Here is a 19,259-nt window from a genome sequence, read left to right on the forward strand (position 1 = left end):
ATTGAAATATAATTCACTAAAACCACAGCACTGATTTTTAGGATCTTGAACACCACATGTGCAGTTGGAGAAATCCAGCGTATTTTAGTCAGTGTGATTTAAACAAACAAACAAACAAACAAAAAAAGAGCAGAAAAAGCTTTATAGCCCAGTAATGTTTGATTTGGCTAGTAGTGCTGGCTTATAGGGTATTTGTCTGTTTTTGCCTGGGCCTGGATTCTACCAGATTCTGGATGAGCTGTTAAAGTGTTTCAAAGTGTTGATTTGATATAAACTGATGTAAATTGGCATTTCCACCTCATCTTAGATGCTTGATTGAGTAGAGATCCAGGGATATTGTGATATACAGTGGAAGTTACTGTAGCCCCCATGGCCATGTGACATAGTGCATTATCAGATGAACTGTAGCCATGATTACGAGATTAACCTAGTCAGCATGGCATGCAGATACCATTTTTTCTACAGATATCAGTATTTATAAAACTAATGTGTGGTGGGACTAATATCTTGACACCAAATTGAATATCTACATAGCATTAGACTGTTGGGACCAAATTCTAACTCTTCCGTGCATATGAAGTAAATGGAACCCAGATTCATCCAATATTGAGCTCATCAATTGTCTAGTTTTGATTTTTTCATCCCTTGGAGTCATTTTCTTTTGTTCTTCATTAACAGCGAATAGATGTGATCTTTTGTATACGGGATCTCTGATCACTGGTCATTTTTCGCCTTTGTTTCTTAGTAAACTTTTCGAATGGTTGTGTGTGAAATGCTGGACGACAGCCACTTAAGAAATGCTACAACCACTGCGCCGAGTGGCAAGTTACATGCCACCTTTTTAAAGTCATGAAAATTGTCTGGCCATGTTGATGCTTAAAAGATCCAAAAGTGAATTTGGAGGATACATAATAAACCAGTCCCTCCAGGGTCTGGTTTATCAGGCAAACTTTGCAGTATTTGGAGGAGCTTGCAATTTTCTAAAATTTCTGCAGAGTTTGGCGAAGACGCATCATGTAACGTCATCACAATGCACATTTAAAATCGAGAAGCAAAATCAAGCCTTTTTGGCCGCAACAATCATAAACAATCTGATAAACTGTCAACTCTGTGTATAAGATTTGACTAATAAATCACTGTCATTTACAGTTTGAATGCACTCTAGCCTACAGTAATGCTAACTGCCTGCTGCACTGGTTTACCATTTTTAAAATACTTTTTTGTTTTGTGCAGATGGGGCAACAGCAGAAACAGGGCCTTGTGGACACCACTGTGGATGGTACAATGAAAAGTTTACCATTTGGTTCAGGTGATGTGATCACACAGGCCACCATGATGGTCGGTGACAAGGTCCAGTTCAACATTGCCACCAAACTGCTGACCAAGGAGGAGCATGCCATCAACATTCAGATTCAGCCAGACACCTTTCAACTAGAATCCACAGAGAAACGCAAGATAGTGAGTCATCTTCATTTTGGGGTATTAGGGCCTCTTCCAGACCTTCCAAACACGAACCAGGGAAAAAAAAACCCAGTGTTTTTTGATTTGAAATTAATGGACCAGATATGATACTTTTTATGTAATATTTGTATTGTCTCAAAAACAGCACTTCCAGGACCTTCTACTGGTATTGGACAATATATCTAGTGTTGTCGACTTAAGTGCAAAAGTTACATCAAAGTTTATTTGGGGAAAGTTACTCATATTCAGAGATGGGTTAAGAACCACTTGATTTTCTGGGCTCCCCATTTAGATTATATAAATCATCTGAGCATAGTTCACACCTCGAAAGTTGTCAGAGGTTTTTTCAGTAGCATCTTGACCACCACCACTAAACACAAGCACTTGACTTTAAATTTTAAAAAATACTGAAGAAGGATGCAACATAAGCAAGTGACAAATTAAAAATGATGAATAATATGGATATCTATGAATGAGAACATGGCAAGCATTGAGTCTAGTACATGCCCGTTTATGTATTGCTGCATGAATAATTCCAGTTATAATTAACATCAGTGACTACAAGCTCAATTTTATTTAACCATAACTTTTTTTTAACCATGACTTAACCATAGCCCTCATTATTTGACAGCTTGTGAAATATAAGTTTTTGGAAGTAAATTTTTTTCATATTATATGCCGACAGTTACTGTTGTGCTTTAATGGAGCTATGAGATAAATGACAGTCAAGAAATTTTAATATACGCACAGGATTTAGGCTATTTAATCGTATTTTTTTTTATTCTTGAGTTTTGAGTGGTTGAATTATTAAAACAGGTTTGCCAGTTGAGAACATGAGTTCTGTGTTTTAACATTGGAGTATGCTGTTACAAGTTCTCTCTCAAACATATGCAAAAACAGCAGTCTTTTTTCCCCCACTGATAACAATGGCAGATGAGCCAATTGACACATGAATCTGGAATGACTGACAGTTGCACAGATGAACTCTCCAATATTAACTCTGACCATTTGGAAGCCCTGCCCCTTTATCTCACGCCCACTTGATTTTCTCGCTTAACAGTGCAGCCTCACTTTCTGTGAAAGTAAAAGGAAAATGTTCTCAAGTTAATGTGAAACAAATCTGCCAAGCTGCACTGTATGGCCAAAAGTCTGTGGGCACATGAACAGTCGCACCCATGTGTGCTTTTTGAACATCCCGTTCCAGATTTAGTCTCTCCTTCTTTTCTGTTATAACCTTAAACAAAAAATGTGCCATGCCTTAGCACCATCTGAGCTCTGAATACCCATGTGTGAAATTTCGGTATGAAATACTCACTGTGCGCACTTAACTGAACACTGAATACAGCCCAGATAGTGCTTTAAGTGTGTCCTTTTAATCTTGACCTGTATTGCTGACTAGGGTTAGGCACGGAAAATGAATTTCCGTCAGCACATCCGTACTGCAGATCAGAAAACACAGCAATGTTTAATGCTGAAAATGTGTAATTCACTAACTATGCAACACTAATTTAATGCATATTTTGTATTAGTGGTGGTATTATCTCCTCACACACGTAGCAAAGATCTCCATGGCATTATTTACTCATATTACTCAACTTTAAAAAAAAAAAAAAAAAAAAAAAAAAAAAAAAAAAAAAAAAATGAAGTAGTTTTGGAAAGTACTCAGAATTGTTAGCATAACTCAGTGCTAGCATATCTCATAACTGTGTGATGTCACATTCCAGTCAACCTGTAGGTGTGGCATCTTTACCCTAAAAATCTAACAATTTGAAAATAGTAACATGGGAGCATATAAATACGCTAATATGTCTTTTAATAAATGCGCCTGCACTTCAAATATGTAGCTGCAACGTAAATATGCTGCACTCCGTTCCATTTTCTCAAACCAAGATAGAAAATACCCAGCACTTAAACACGGCAGTGAAAAAATGAATTACTCTAGTTTATACTACAGCGCTGTTGATTTCTCGATTCTGATAAACTGACAGATGTTCTGAGGTGTGCAATTATTTTTCAGTTAATGCACAGCTTATGTACTTCCAGTCAGGTCTTGACCGCATTACAGTTTCATATCACTTTGCCAAGTTAACTGAAGTAATGTAAAAGTTAGCCTACTGTCCACCACAGCTCAGACATTTAACAACAAATAAAATGACAGGCAATTTCGATTTTCCAGAAATAAGTAACTAATAATTGACGACGGGCCATTGAGTTATTAGAACAATAATGCGCACCTGAGGTGGCAATGCGGCCACGAGGCAAAGCGGAGACTTGAGCCACTGATGTGCAGTTATTGGAGAGGGAGAGAGCAAGAAAAAATAGAGAGAGAGTAATTCGATTCAAAAACTGCATTAACTCAATGTGGTAAAAAACAAACAAACCCTGTATTATGGTTATTAGGGAACATTCCTGGCATGATATAGCTCTCGAAATGTAATGATAGTAACCAATAATAATAATATATGTTTCAGTAATGTGAATGAGAGTTCCATGAGAATTCCAAAGAAGTATATCTGGTTATTCTCTGTAGGTGGAATGGGTGGTCTTGTTTTCTTCACTTTCTGTTGGTTAATGTGATGCTGGCCAATCAGGGGTTTCTGTCTGTTCAAAAAATGTGACCGTCAGCTGCCTAATGATATTACATAAGCAGCAGGTTGAAGTGATACGGTGACTGGCTTAACATGTCTTGGAGGATGCATGCTTTAGCCCCAACCCTATTTGAGTAGCTGTTGTGCAAAAGGGGCCGACCTAGGTAATGGAGTGGAAATTGATGATGACTAAATTAGGGGAAATTTGGTTAATTTGCATCAAGGCATGTCTTCTTCCACCAGGGCATTGTCGTACAATTGAATGATGATTCTGGGTTCATCAAGGCCCCACAGGATCCACAGCTCTATTTTGACCTGTCTGAGGTTATGGATGACGCCAAGCTTGTGTTGTCAGAGAAAGTTGAGTTTACACTTGCAGTGGTAAGAGCTCTTTGTGGATACTATAATATTCGTTTGATGCAAATTATATTTTGCCCCTCCTTTGCTGCCCAAAGGTAACAACATCCAATTCCTAAACGTAATCCCTTGGAAGATCTTTATTTAACATAAACAGTGCATGGTATTTTTTTCTTGCAGGGGGTTAAGGGGTTTGCAGGAGGTAAACGAGCTATTAGAATCAGAAGGCTGACGGAGAGTGTCTTCACATCTGTGCCAAAAATAGAAGAAAAGAAAGAGAAGGTGATGAATACTTTTTAAAGGTCTGTGTGTGTCTCTGTCTGTCTGTGTGTTTTGAAATGAATAATGAAATATTTTGCTCGGATATTTGCAGAAGAAAATGACAATCAAATTGCTGAAAGACCCAAAAGAGCACTTCAAGAACCAAGTCAAAACAGAGGGCAAAGGTTGTGATTTGCTGGCTGCAGAGTGAGTACATGATGAGCAGAAAACTACAGCTTAAGTTGGATATGAAAATTAAAAATTTTGATTGGGCAAAATGTTTAAGAATGAAATGCCGTCAATATTCAAGCTACAATGTCATCAGACATCCAGTGAGCAGCAGTTATGTGAGTGACTTGTTGTTGAGAGTGGTCAGAGGAGAGTGGCCAGACTGGCTTGAGCTAAGGAAGGCTCAGATAACCACTCTTTACAACGTGGTGAGCCAAAATGCATCTCAGTACACACAACACGCCAAACGTTGAGGTGGATGGAGAGGAGACCACATTGGGTTCCAGTCTTTCTGAAATACTCAAACCAGCATTAACAACCGTGCCGCAGTCAGAGTCACTGAGATCACCCCCCATGCACCCCACTTTCTGATGTATGATGTGAACATTAATCCAAGCTATTGACCTCTGTCTACATGATTTTGCACATTGCACAGCTACCACATGATTGGCTGATTGAATAATTGAAAAAATGAGCTACGGTAAAGGTGTTCCTGTTAAAGTGGCTGGTGAGTGAAAATGAGGGGGAACCCAAAAATTCCCTGAATTGTTAAAAAAACAAAACAACAACAACAAAAAAAAATTGTATTAAAAAACTTACAGAATTTCTCCTTTAATGACCTTCAAAATACTCCTTGTGATGTGATACACTTGTCCCAGGGTTTCTTCTATTCCTGGAAACATTTCTTGTTTTGACCTTTGTCATCATGTCTAGAGCTTCCTGCATTTTTTTTCTGGATTTCTTCCACGGTCTCGAATCTTTTCCCCTTCAGTCTCGTTTTTAATTTTGGGAACAAAAAGAAGTTGCAAGGAGCAAGATCTGGTGACTTTGGTGGATGTATAGCAATAACCACATTGTTTCTGGTTAAAAACCCCTTGGTTGAAAATGCAGTGTGTGCAGGTGCATTGTTGTGGTGTAACATCCAATTCTGGGTGCACCGGTTCTCCAGATGTTTTTCCCCCTGATGCTTTCATGTCGACACCTAAGCACGTCAATGTAAAATATTGCTTAGCTGCCCCCGCGGAGTGCATATGCCACATTCGAAATCCAGGAATTTTCGGGTCCCCCCCCCTTGTATTAGGGGATGTACATTTGATATAACATTTGTTACAATGTCAGTCCATACTAGAATATCATAAATTAACGGTGTACAGTTGAGGACAAACACGTACATAAACTTAGGCTAAAGATATTCAGTCTCATTTTTCCACAGCTCCTTGCATTTCATGTTACCATATGTTTCTTTTGGAAAGCTATACTCTACTTTCTTCACATCAGAGGCAATTTTGAACTAACTGACTTTTTTTTTTTTTCAGAAAAATTACATGTACCATAAATTTAAATACACAGAGTTGACTGTCTAATTATACAGTCTGGAAAATTTCAGAAATTGACATAATGACTTTTAGAAAATTCCAACAAAACAAATCCCAGGATTGAACATATTTTGGTCCAAAAGATTCAACTGTACCCCAAGACAACAACAAAGGATCTGGTGAAGGACATCAGGCAGGTGATCACCAGCCTTGGGTGGAGTATTCTCTGGTCAGATTAAACAAAAATAAAACTGTTTTTCCATAATGATTAGTGCTAAGTATGGAAGAAAAAGGGTGAGGCTTTTAATCGGAGGAACGCCATCATAACTGTGAGGCATGGGGATGGTAGCATCACGTGGTGCTGTTTTGCTGGAACAAGGGACTGGTGCAGTTCCGAAAATAGATGGCATCATGAGGAAGGAGGATTATCTAGAAATACTGAAGCAATATCTCAAGAAACTTGGTCGCAACTGGGTCTTTCAGCAGGACAATGATGCTAAGCAAGTTGTAGCTCATTGGCTTAAAGACAACAAAGTATTGGAGTAGCCATCACAAAGCCCTGACCTGAATCGTATAGAAAATTTGTGGACTGAACTGAAAACTTGTCTGAGCAAGGAGGCCCAAAATCATGACAGAGTTACACCAGTTCTGTCGGGGGGAATGAAAAAAAATTTAATAAATCTGTCTCTTTTCTATCATTTTAAAATAACCTTTTATGGAAATAAAGTAGGTAACCTAACTGACTTAACACATGAAATGTCTGGATTTGTGAAAAATTATGAGTTTACCCAAGGTGTATGTAAACTTTTTGGCCTCAACTGTAAAATTACTTTAGATTTAATTCTCATAGTACATGTGGCCTTAAATCTGTTTTTTTTTTTTAAAGAAAAAAAAAAAAGCTTTTCTGGGAAACTGACTGGTGCCTTCCATTGTTTTTTGCTTTAGGAAGCCTGGCAGGGAAAAGGTGGATGCCTCAAAAGCTCCAAAGCAGGACAATAAAAGCAAACAGGAAAACCCTATAAAGGGTAGCAGAGAACGTAGCAGAAGCCGAGAAAGCCGACACAGGTGCAGCCGGAGTAGTAGCCGCAGCCGAGATAGGAGTGGCGGCTACTATGGCAAGAACAGGAGCTCCAGTCGTGACAGGACTTACCGAAGTTACAGAAGGAGCCGCAGTCGCAGTAGAGATCGTTCACGCAGATACAGGCGTAGTTATAGCCGTAGCCGCAGTAGAAGCAGGGAAAGGAACAGTCGGGGCGGCAAAAAGAGAAGTCACAGCCCAGAATACATGGATGATCATCACAGAGGACAGAGCAACAATAAGGAATGCAGCAGCAAGAGACGAAGCAGAAGCCCTGATGGCCATAACAAGACATCCAAATATGCAGCCAACTCCATTGATTATATGAAGTCGTCATCTACTGAGGCTGTAAATAATGAATTGGCAAAGAAGAGGAAAGAGTTATTGGAGCTCAATGAGTTAATAGCACGTAAAAAAGCAATAATGGCGTTGGAACAAATCACCAAAACACCAAGTCAGTTTAAAGATGCACTTGAAATGGAAAAACAACATGGGATTGCTACATTTGATTATCAGCACAAAACCTGTGTAGAGAATTCATGGACCCCTGACTCCAAGCCAGTTAGGTCCATTTTAAAGAAGCACTCTGAGTCTCTCACCAGTCCCCAACATCAGGTCTGTTTTTATTTATTTATTTACTTATATGATTTTTAAATGGCAACTTTTCAGCATCTTATTGGTTATTTATTTATTTTTTTTACTTTCTCTAAAGGAAAATGAAAGAAGTGAGAGTCCAGAAGAGCCAGTGGGATGCCCAAAAACGCACGCTTCCAGCATATACACGTCTGCTGGCTCAGTCCCTGTATGGATTAAACAGAGTTCTACTCCTGAGATTGAAGATCATGAATTAGCAAGGAAAAAGAGACAGTTGGAGGAACTAAGTGAATGTATTGCACGTAAACGAGCAATTATGGCCATGGAACTAAAGGCTAAAACCATATGCGATGGGTCTGAAATCAAAAAGAAATATGATTTTGGTTCATGCTCAGATGATCTGGACATAACAATGACAAATAAGCACACCTGGCAATTTGATATAAAACCTGATCTTCAGCCAAAGAAGTCCATTCTGAAGAAGCGGTCAGAATCTGTTACTGACCAGCCACAGGTCTGTCTCGTTCCACTCATGGTGATCTGTGTAGATTTAGGAAGAATGCATGGTTATAGACATTTGAAACTATTATGCCTATTTCTAGCCTCGAGTTGTCAAGGAACAATGTGACATGGTGATGGCAACTGAGAATGTTACTTGATATTTCACCGTAATAATTGCAGAATATATATAGTGCATTTATTTTAAAAATGCACAAAAAAAATCTTAATATATTTGCTATTAATTTTTTGATATTGTGAAGACGGATGAATGCAGGGTATACGACCACAGTAAAGTAGGGATGACAGGAAAGATCCAGTAGTCCTGCCTTTGCCCTACCCTATGTAAGAAGTTGCGCTCTCACTTGAAAGGGATGCAAATCACTTTGCCCCCCCAGTACTGAAGAAGGAATATTTCACTGCATCGCTGAAATAATTTTGAAGTTCACTGGGGAATGCTATGGAAAAAGAGGTCAAATTATGATTACATTTTTGTTTGTTTGTTTGCAGAAGGATTTGACTTCAGCTGGTCAGTATGCTCATTTTCCAATGTCTAAACAACCTAAAGATGATCACTCCGCTTTCCTCAATCTCTCTGGGCCATCAGATACTGCATTTAAAAAACCTTGTAATCCACCATCGGTGTTCTGTAATACTGTTGACCTTTTCAAGAAACTGGTTAATGAATCCTCTACCAGTTCAAGTATGAGCAGTAACAAGGCAATAGCTCAGCAGTCATTTCAGCCAAGTTCTGGATTAATTTATGACCAAGAAAGTGCCAGAGAGACCAAAGACCAAAGTTATTCTACTTCACCTTCACAGACATCCCGGTTTTCTCACCAGGATTGTGACCAGGCATCCACAAGTGAGAGTTCTTCAACCCAGTCTTCAAAGCAAAAGACTAATCTTGCAACACAAATGGAACGGTTTCTTGGTGCCTTAAATAAAGCAGATTCGAATTTATTGACCTCATTGTTGAGAGATGCTAGAAAAGATTCCGATCGACCGAAGAATCAGAGGAGCCCACAAGAGCCCACAGAAAGAAACATGTCTTGTGGTGATGAATTGTATGATCCTTTCAAAGAAACGGATTGCAAAGAAGACAACTATCGTTTAATGGGGAGCAAACAGAATATGAATCCTATGTTGAGACAAAATGAAAACACCCAAGATGATCTCTTACCACACGAAAGAGCTGTGGTAGATGGCAGTGGCTTTTCCAAAATTGTTGGAATGAAATATGGCATTGAAGCGAAGCCTGAGAATCGGTTCCTTCGTGGTGAGGCAATGCCTTCCAGTAGTCAAAGCAGACTTTTAGAACCGCACGGAAATTTTTTGAAAGAGTGTGATACGTTTAAACTGTCACAAGATCGTTATGGTGATGAGCCATATTTTGAGGACTCATATGCAGAGGACAGAGAGAGATACAAAACACAAAAACTGTCTGAAAAGTACAGAGTAGAAGGCAGCCTTAGCCCAGTGCATCAAAAATCCAAGGATGCCAAAGAGGATGTCGCCCAAAAAGCAAGCCACTATAAAACAATTCAGGAGCTGCTGCAAACCATCGGTCTTAATTTGGACACGACAGAAGTTAGCAAGTTAGCTGATAGGACAAAAGAGCGCCTGTATGGTAAGAAAGTCAAACCCCAGAGTTCTCACTCTTTTGATCAAAAAGATGAACACTCAATAAGTCGTTATGAGCGAAGAGGTAGTAGTCATTCCAGTGATTCTGAGGGTGTAAATTCTGTATCCCCTGCTAAAACTTCTAATCGTGAGGTTTACATGAGTTATTTGGACACTCTTAAGTGCCGCCACAATGATGGCGCAGTCGAGGACCTATTTCGCCTTAAAAGGACTATTAGGAACAGTCCAGAAGCAAAACAAATGACATCAGATTCATATGAAAGTGCACCACCAGAAGTCAGACATGACTCCTACAAACCAATAGCAGAATCCCTCTCATTAGCTCAGTCTGTCGGTTTGCAGCATACTCAAATATCCAGTGAATTCTCCTCAGCTGCACACCACCTTAAAAACAAGCAAGATTCCGGGGAGTGTAGTTATGCTATCGAGGGAGAACAAAATCCCTACGGGTCAATTTATCAAAATCCTCTGCATTATGCTACTGGTTATCCGACACAACCCTCTCATTTACCATCTGGCTATGGTGATTACACAGCGTCTGCCAGGCCTTTTTTGTTGATGACACCAAGCCCTGCCCAGTTCTATCCAACTCTCTCTACTTTTAACACACCAGGATCTTTTGGTCCTTCTCCAACTCCTCCTTATCCACCCACTTCAGGTCAGTTTGGCTTTGTCATGCAGTCTGGCAGCTCTGGTTATGCCACCCAGCAGGCTAAAACAAAGCCCACTACACACAACAGGTGTCTCAAAACAATAGAAACAGTAGAAACTCTGAAGTCTGTTAGTTTAAAACCTTCTGCTGTTAAAGAAGTACGTACTGTCATTAGCATACAGACAGAAAAATATGCTGAAGGCAAAGCTGAATCCCAAGCGGCACCCGTGATGGAAGATGACATCAAAGCTAAACAAAAAAAAAGGGTATGTTAGACGGCATCTCACACAAAAGTGATTTCTTACTAAAAATATTTTCGATTCTTGTACTGTTGATATGAGCAGATCTGGGAACATTCATTTAGGGAAAGATGTGTTTTGTTTCATGCTTATTACATGTAATGCTTTTACACTCAGTGTCGGGCTCTTGAGATCCCTTTTTAACACTTTTGTTTGGAGCAGCTGGAGCAGTTTAATCAGAGAATGAGACTGAAGAAGGAACAGCAAATGGAAGCCCAGCGAACACGAGGACAAAGCCAAAAATCAGCACCAGGTATCAGAGTAGTAGTTTTAACATTTATAGCTATGAGGCATATTCAACAATAACCCCACTGTTAAACTATGGCCAGAATATCAAATGCAATTATGATATTAGTATTAGCTGTGTGGTAACTACATGGCGATTTAGGCCTCCACTTGGCCTATTCTGCTACAGCTAAGACTAGATTATGTAGATCAGTGGTCACCAACCCTGTTCCTGGAGATCTACCTTCCTGAAGATTTCAGCTCCAACCATAATCATGCCCACCTGACCACCTAATCATTCAGTATGTTTACATGGACAACAATAATCCAACATTAACCCAATTATGACAATACTCTTATTAATAAACTACCATGTAAACAGCAATTTTTTATTACCTTAATCCGTCTAAATTACACATACCCCAAGTAAACACAAATCGAATTAAGTCATATGGAGTACACCTGTTTTAGTCGCATTATCGATGTGTATTACAGACATGTACGCACCTTAATCACATGATTAACGGCGTGTGGGAGTTTTCACCACATTTTGCAACAGGACATGTTCACACACGGCAGTGCTCAAACATTTGACGGCAAACAAGAGAGCACGGCTGCGTCCGAAACCGCGTACTTACCTACTATATAGTAGGAGAAATACATGGATCTGAGCTACTATATAGTAGGTAAGTATGCTGCGGTTTGGGATGCATACCAAGGCTTCAAGCAGTGGTCTATTTGCACGTACAGCATGACAAATAATTAACCGCATTTGAAGTGTTCGTAAAAATTTAAAATAAAAACACTGAAAACTGTATATGGTACCATAATGAAGATGAACTGTATGTTGATACGTGAAATTCTGGAGGGAACATCAGACGGCGTGGCGCGGTGACGTAATGACGTGTGCTGTTAATTGATATAACCATTACTATAACATGTAAAACAGGAACATGAATATTCTAAAAGCAACTCATGTAAACACCTTAATCACAATATTGTCTTATTCAGAATAAGGTCCATAATTAGATTACTGCTGTCCATGTAAATGTAGTCCATGTCTTAAGAAGTTCATCATCAACTTAAACAGGTGTGTTAGATTTTGGTTGGAGATAATCTGCAGGAAGGAGGATCTCAAGGAAGAGGGTTGGTGACCGCTGATGTTAGATGATGCTTTAGGTATGAGGTATGTCACTAATACTTGAGGTATTTGAGGTATGTCACTAATACTTGAGGTATTTGAGGTATGTCACTAATACTTGACATCAAGCTATAGTTGACGAGTAATCAGCAGAATGGTTTAAGGAGACAAACTAAGGTCTAAGCAAGAAGATACAAAATGTATGAGTTGTATGGGGGAAATCCATTCTTCATGCATCTGAGCTTATGCCAGCGCTATATCTCCCTGCAGCTCTCGCCTGGTTTCCACCTGAAGCTAAGCAGGGTTGAGCCTGGCCAGTACCTGGATGGGAGACCTCCTGGGGAAAACTAAGGTTGCTGCTGGAAGTGGTTTTAGGGAGGCCAGCAGGGGGTGCTCAGATCCCTCTGATCTGTGTGTGACCTATTGCTGCAGTATAGTGACAGGGACACTATAGTGTGAAATAAATAATAATAATTAAAAAAAAAACCAGCACTGTCTTTCTGACGAGATGCTAAACTGAGGTCCTCAAAAATCTCAGGATACTTCTCATAAGGAGTAGGGGTATAACCTTGGTGTCCTGGTGAAATTCCCCCATTGGCCCTTATCTATCATGGCCCCCTAGTAATCTCCATCCCTGAATTGGCTACATCACTCTCTCCTCTCTACTAATATCTGGTGTGTGGTGGGTGTTCTGGCGCACTATGGCCTGGAAAAGCGCTATATTAATGAAGGAATTAATTATGCGATCGAGATATTTCAAGAACAGGTGGTTGAATGTTGGTAAATATGGATTCTTTTACTGTAACCAGCAGATGAATTGATTAGATTTTGGAATTGACTCAAGCAGGGTCAAGGTCACAGCAAAGTCGAATGTCTGAAATAATCTTCAATCACTTCCTTACAGTTTTAAGTATATTTTAAGGGTATTTGAGGCATTAAAAGTAGTAACAAGAAAGACTAGACTTGTTGGCAGCAGAGGCATCCATGTCTATGCTTTTTGTTCTACTGTGATCTGCTGGCTATGTCTATGGCTATCTATTGTACATAGGTCTATTTCATGCCACTGGATACTGTAACTTCTGTTGGGTTTTTAAAAAAAAAATTATTATTATTATTATTTTTTATTCCTTGCATGCTTTACTGTTCTGTACTCATCCCTCAGTGGCCATTCACCCCTAAGAATTGAATATTTCTAATGAACTGTACTAATAGAGTTTGTGGTTAATGAAACTTGTGGCCAACATGTGCGTTGTTGAATTGATACTTGTCTACATACAATGCACTGTTGAACATGCTTTTGTTAACTGGGATTCTGCTTAATTTGTGGCTCTTCACACCCCTTCAGTTTTCGCACAATTTATTGTGTTAGAGATTTCATTTAAAATGGATTGAATAATTATTTTTGCCCATCAGTCTACATACAATATCTCATAATAACAAGTGGTTGTTGCTGTTTTGTCAATAAAACTGCCTCATTTAGATAAGTATTCACACACTTTATTTAGTACTTTGTAGAACCACCTTTGGCAACCATTACATATTAGGATTCAACCATTATTCTTCTTGAATAAGTCCTCTACAAGTTTTGCACATCTGGATTTGGGAAGTTCTTTGACATTTCTACCTGGCAGCTCCTTTTAAACTCAGTCAAGTTGGATTAAGAGCACCTAAACTGCCATTTTCTGGTCTCTCTGCAAATGTGTTATTTGATTCAATCTGGGCTTTGGCTCTGCCCCACATGGACATTCAGTGACTTGTCCCGAAGCCACTCCACACAATTATATCTCAGTATTTGGGTCTATTAATTCTTCCCTCAATTCTGACCGGTTTCCCAGTCCTTGCAGCTGAGAAGCACCCCATATCATGATGCTGAATGGTATTAGCCAGTTAATGAGCAGTACGTGGATTTCATATGCGTTTTACTCTATCGTAGAATGATTGATGGAATATTTCTAAGATTGTTGTCCTTCTGGCAAGTTCTTCCATCTCTGTGGAGGAATTCTGAAGCCCTGTTAGTGTGGTCATTGGGTTCTTGGTCACCTCCATGACCAAGGACCTTCTAGCCTGATTATTGAGGCAATCTCTAGGAAGAGTCCTGGTGGTTCCAAACGTCTTTCATTTCACAGTGATGGAGCCCACTGTACTCCTGGGAACATTTAAAGGTTCAGAAATGGTTTCATACCCATGCCCTGATCTGTCTCAACACAATTAGAACGTGGAGGTCTACAGACCTATAATTTTTGTCTGATGTGCATTTTTGTCTGAACTGTGGGACCGTTATACAAATAGGTGTGTGCCTTTCTAAATCATCTCCATTCAGTCCAATTTGCCACAAGTGGAGTAAAGTTCTAGAGACATCTCAAGATATAATGAAATCAAACAGGATATGCCTGAGCTCAATTTGGAGCGCCAATTTGGATCTGAATACTTATCAGTTTTTGATTTTTAATACATTTGCAAGAATTTCTAAAATCATGGTTTTGCTTTGTCATTATGGATTATTGTGTGTAGGTTAATGGACAAAACATCTATTTAATCCATTTAAAATTAAATCTCTAACGGAATTAAGCGTGTAAAAACTGAAGGGGCCTAAATACTTTCTGAACCGTATCTATCTATCTCTATCTGTCTGTCTATTTACTTACCTCCTCTCTCTCTCTCTCTCTCTCTCTCCCTCTCTCTCTCTCTCTCTCTCTCTCTCTCTCTCTCTCTCTCTAACACACACACACACACACACACACACACAAAAGCCATCTCTCTGCCTCCCAATAGATAGATGGATAGAGAGCGTGAGTGGTCTTCAGGTGAGTGAGCAGGGAAGTTTACCCTGCTCAGAGAATGAGCCTGCCTCATAAGTGATGGTGGCTAGATAACGTTGGAGTAACCTTCGTGCTGAAGCCTACTGTGTGGTGCACATCATCACCTTAAGGCCCTGTCACACTGAGCACAGTGCGATAAAATGAATCGCCGACAAACTGTGCTTTCACACCGAATGCGACGCGATCGATTGCCTTCAGCTAATTCACGCCTGCTTGATAGGTGGTGCTGACCAAGAATGGTCTGTTGAGAAGAAGAATCATGTAAATGTTGGCACAACCACAACACAAACTTTTAAAAAGCAGAGAAACTAACTTTTCATATTTTTCATGTGTTCTACCCAGAAAGGGAAGCAGAAAGTTTGTGGGGGGTTTTTAACAGCACCATCAAGCTGTTTTAGTATGAATGTGAAATATAATTCAGTAACACAGTAGTGGGACAAAACCCGAGTTTAATGCCCAAGATCAGCCCACTTTTTTTTGGTGGAAGAACTTTGAAAATAAAGTGACGGTTCAGTTCTTACTATCCCGTTATAGTTATGACTGATTTTGCTGTTTCAACAAGAATATAAAGATAAATAACAAACAATACACTGAGTATTGTTTTCTGCTTCAAAAAAGCCAACTGTAACATTATGAAAAAAATATATTTGTTTGCATTCGAACAAATATGAAATATTTCAGTAAGAAATGTACTTTTTTTTTTTTTTTAGCAGCTACCTCGTACCACGGCACGTGATGACGGATTGTTTATATCTCCATGGTATGTGTGTGTGTATGTGAGGGAGAGCATGTGCGCTGAGCCAAGTAATGTGAGCAAATGGCACTTTTTAATGTACAAGTAACTGATCCACGCATCATTTTATTGGTAAAAGGCCAATTGGATGGAAACAGGTGGGAGGCAGCAAATATCGCAAACCTTTTTATGCACGTTCACTTTGTCGATAACAGAAATGTGCAAAAAGTGTATGGAAACTTGGCAAATGATAACAAGAACTCAATATCCATTCTCTTTCGGAGTCCTCTGGAATAATCTTCCTCAGTGTTTATACTGGTTTTCAAAACCACTTTCTGTGCTATAGTGCCACCAATCTCGCCCTTTTGTGCAATGGCAGCGGCTCCGTGCACGTGATCTAAAACTCAAAACTAATTGGATGGCCCATTTTATCACGAAGCGACAAGGAAAAAAATCTACACACTGGTCGTAAAGAAATGCCGCTTTGTCACACCGCGAATTATCGTGCCCGGTGTGAACAGTTCCATAGGGATCTGTTGTTTCGATTCAAGAGCGTCATCGCGTCAAACATTCATGTCACTTAATCACGCTCAGTGTGAAAGGACCTTTAGCCTGTAGAAGGGCTGGATGGATGCCTGGTCCCTACTGCGACATGCCACTTTCGTAGGATTATTCCCTCCCCTGGTGCTTCTATGGAACTGCCAGAACCAGTTACAAAGGGCATCCTGAGGAAATAAGTTTTTAAGAATAAAACTGCATAGACATAATTCAGTGTGAATCACTGTATGTGTATTGCCCGATCTTTTTCTTTACCCAGTATTCTAAAATGTACTGGAATTTCCTACAGAAAGTAACATTTTGTTGGAAGTGTAATATGCTGCTTTTAAGCCATGGAGGCATGGTGGCTTAGTGGTTAGCACATTTGCCTTGCACTTCTGAGGTTGGTGGTTCCAATCCTGCCTCAACCCTGCATGTGCGGAGTTTGCATGTTCTCCCTGTGCTTTGGGGGTTTCCTCTGGGTACTCAGGTTTCCCCCCCAGTCGAAAGATGTATGTTGTAAGCTGATTAACATTTTCCATATTGTCCATAGTGTGTGTGAATATGTGCGTGACTGTGTAATAGGTGGCTTGGCACCCCGTCCAGGGTGTCCCTCAGCTTGTGCCCAGAGTTCCTTGGAATAGGCTCCAGGCTCCCCCTTGATCCTGTGTAGTGGTCTGGAAAATACCACATTTTCATGACTTAGAATATCATATCAGATCTTAAAGCAAGTCCCATATATCCATTGAGTTGACATAGAAAAGCATTCATAGCCACACTCAGAGTTTTAAGCACCATGCCTATAAAAGACCAGGGACGTTGATCTGATGGACCACCAGAAAGCACCAGCCATGCTTTCAGAGAGGAGGAAAAAAGCTCAGATAGGGTGAGGGCAAAACTCTGTATAGCAATATTTGCATCATTTTGAGCTTTTCAACTCTGAGGCGTGCAAGTGTGTGCTTGTCTCGGGCAAGCTTGCAATGGTTTCTTTGGGTCGAGCCCACTTGCCCTCCACCCGTGTAAGTGTGCCTGCGTGGAATATTGCGATTGTAGCTGACTTCAGATTGCCTTCAATTCCACATGTGTCATACTAATAAGACCGGGCATCACCTCCCATTTAAATACAAATAATGATCAAAAATGAAGAAGCTAGCCTAACAACACAGTTGAATAACAAGAACTTTTAGTGTGAAATTTTCTCATGGGTGCCAATACTGCAGACTTTTTAAAGGCTGTGTGAGATTCTGACTGGACAGCAGCATTTGCAATATTCAGTGCACATTGATCAGGGCTTTTTGTAACGCTAATTAACAGATGAATCTGCTCCTGAAAAATCCACCTTGGTCTGACCTACCAGCTGTCAACATTGGGCCAGATTGTTAAGTGCTACTAGATTTTAAGTGCTAGAATTTGAGTTACTGCTAATAATGCAACATTGTGGGTAAGTTGTTTCAGGAAAAAAGCAGTACAGTCGAGCAGTTAGAAAATCTTACATTTATTAATCAATTTAATAAAGTAACACGGAAGCTGCCATTAACATCACCAGCTCTGTCTGTGTTTTGGCAGTAGGGTATTTTTGGACATTTATTCTAAAAATAAAATCCAACTGATGTTTTAACAAAACTGCAAAGTAATAATGTGTCTTTTTTTTGTTTCTTTTTTTTAAAGTCATGAACACCAGTTCTCCTTTGCAAAAAGCTTACTGAAGAAACCTTTTAAAGCACATGATGTAACCATGAGTATTACATATATCTTGTCGATTGCTGTTAATGATGAAAGAATTTATTGCTCACCTTGATTTCAATTGAAGAAAGTTAGACATTGACCCCCGTTTTAGACAGAGAGAACCCACCTGACTTGTCCAAGTACAGATGTTAATGCTCCACCTATACTTTTACATTTTTACAGGAAAAGTTATTCGAACAGAAGTAAAGAATGTGTGGATATGTGGCCACTCCCTTGTGTTCTGGGCTGAGAAGAGGGCCACATCTCCTGAAATAGGTATGCAGCTTGGTATGGACCCCAATAGTGTACGCATATGGTGGAAGGGTGTGCAGGGCATGACATGGCAACAGCTTCTGCCCCAGCTGCTCCAACTTAAAGACAACTGGCCCGAACCTGACATGATTCTCATACACCTGGGGGGAAATGATATTGGCAAGATGACCCCAGAGGCCTTTGTGTTAGCAGTGAAGAAAGACCTGGTTTCGCTGAAGAGCATTTTTCCTCAGTGCTACCTTGTTTGGTCAGACATCCTACCCCGCAAGTCCTGGAGGCACTCGGATGACAGCATGTCAGTGAACAACATGCGACAGGCGATCAACAAAACAGTACGTGGTATTATGGCAGAGCTTGGGGGTTCTTCATTGGCTCATGACAACATAATACCTAGACTGGACTCTGGCCTCTATAGACCAGATGGAGTTCACCTCTCTGGAAAAGGGATTGACACTTTTAATTTAAACATGCAAGACTTTCTTGAAAAGTGGGAAAGTGAGATAAGTGAGAGAGAGACTTCTGAAAGCTGAAATGACTTCAGGTTATTAACATCTTAATACTGCTTTTTTTTCAGTATCTGTTTTGTACTGTGAAACTATATTGGGAATTCATTCATGTATCCCTTTGAACCTTAGGGTCTCATACCAACCTATACTTATCCTAGTCTGAATGCAACTGCATGTTTTCTTAAATGAGTTGTTTAAAAGAAATCAATTTGTTATGAATTCTCTATCTGTTACTCTTGTTTCTGTAATTATATGTAGATTTAGTTTTTTAATGATTGTTAAACCATGTGAAAACAAAAAAATAAAAGACAATACACGACTCAA

General features: G+C 39.7%; 1 protein-coding gene across 4 annotated transcripts in view; it reads left to right on the forward strand.

Annotated features, from left to right (window-relative positions):
• The window catches only part of si:dkeyp-121d4.3 (uncharacterized), a 32,958-nt gene extending 13,699 nt beyond the window's left edge, over positions 1 to 19,259 (forward strand). The window contains exons 10-19 of one of the 4 annotated variants that reach the window (XM_047154324.1): positions 1,234 to 1,458; positions 4,293 to 4,430; positions 4,587 to 4,688; positions 4,780 to 4,874; positions 7,157 to 7,904; positions 8,002 to 8,397; positions 8,892 to 10,943; positions 11,139 to 11,229; positions 12,613 to 12,694; positions 18,340 to 18,473. In XM_047154324.1, coding sequence (XP_047010280.1) covers positions 1,234 to 1,458; positions 4,293 to 4,430; positions 4,587 to 4,688; positions 4,780 to 4,874; positions 7,157 to 7,904; positions 8,002 to 8,397; positions 8,892 to 10,943; positions 11,139 to 11,229; positions 12,613 to 12,650 — 3,885 coding nt within the window. In that variant the 3' untranslated portion in view covers positions 12,651 to 12,694; positions 18,340 to 18,473. Of the gene's footprint in view, positions 1 to 1,233; positions 1,459 to 4,292; positions 4,431 to 4,586; positions 4,689 to 4,779; positions 4,875 to 7,156; positions 7,905 to 8,001; positions 8,398 to 8,891; positions 10,944 to 11,093; positions 11,230 to 12,612; positions 12,695 to 15,871 lie in introns of all 4 variants that reach the window. The other 3 variants (XR_008396271.1, XM_017463460.3, XM_017463459.3) reach the window with 3 other exon arrangements.

The sequence above is a fragment of the Ictalurus punctatus genome, chromosome 3 (assembly GCF_001660625.3).
Source record: "Ictalurus punctatus breed USDA103 chromosome 3, Coco_2.0, whole genome shotgun sequence".
NCBI lineage: Eukaryota > Metazoa > Chordata > Actinopteri > Siluriformes > Ictaluridae > Ictalurus > Ictalurus punctatus.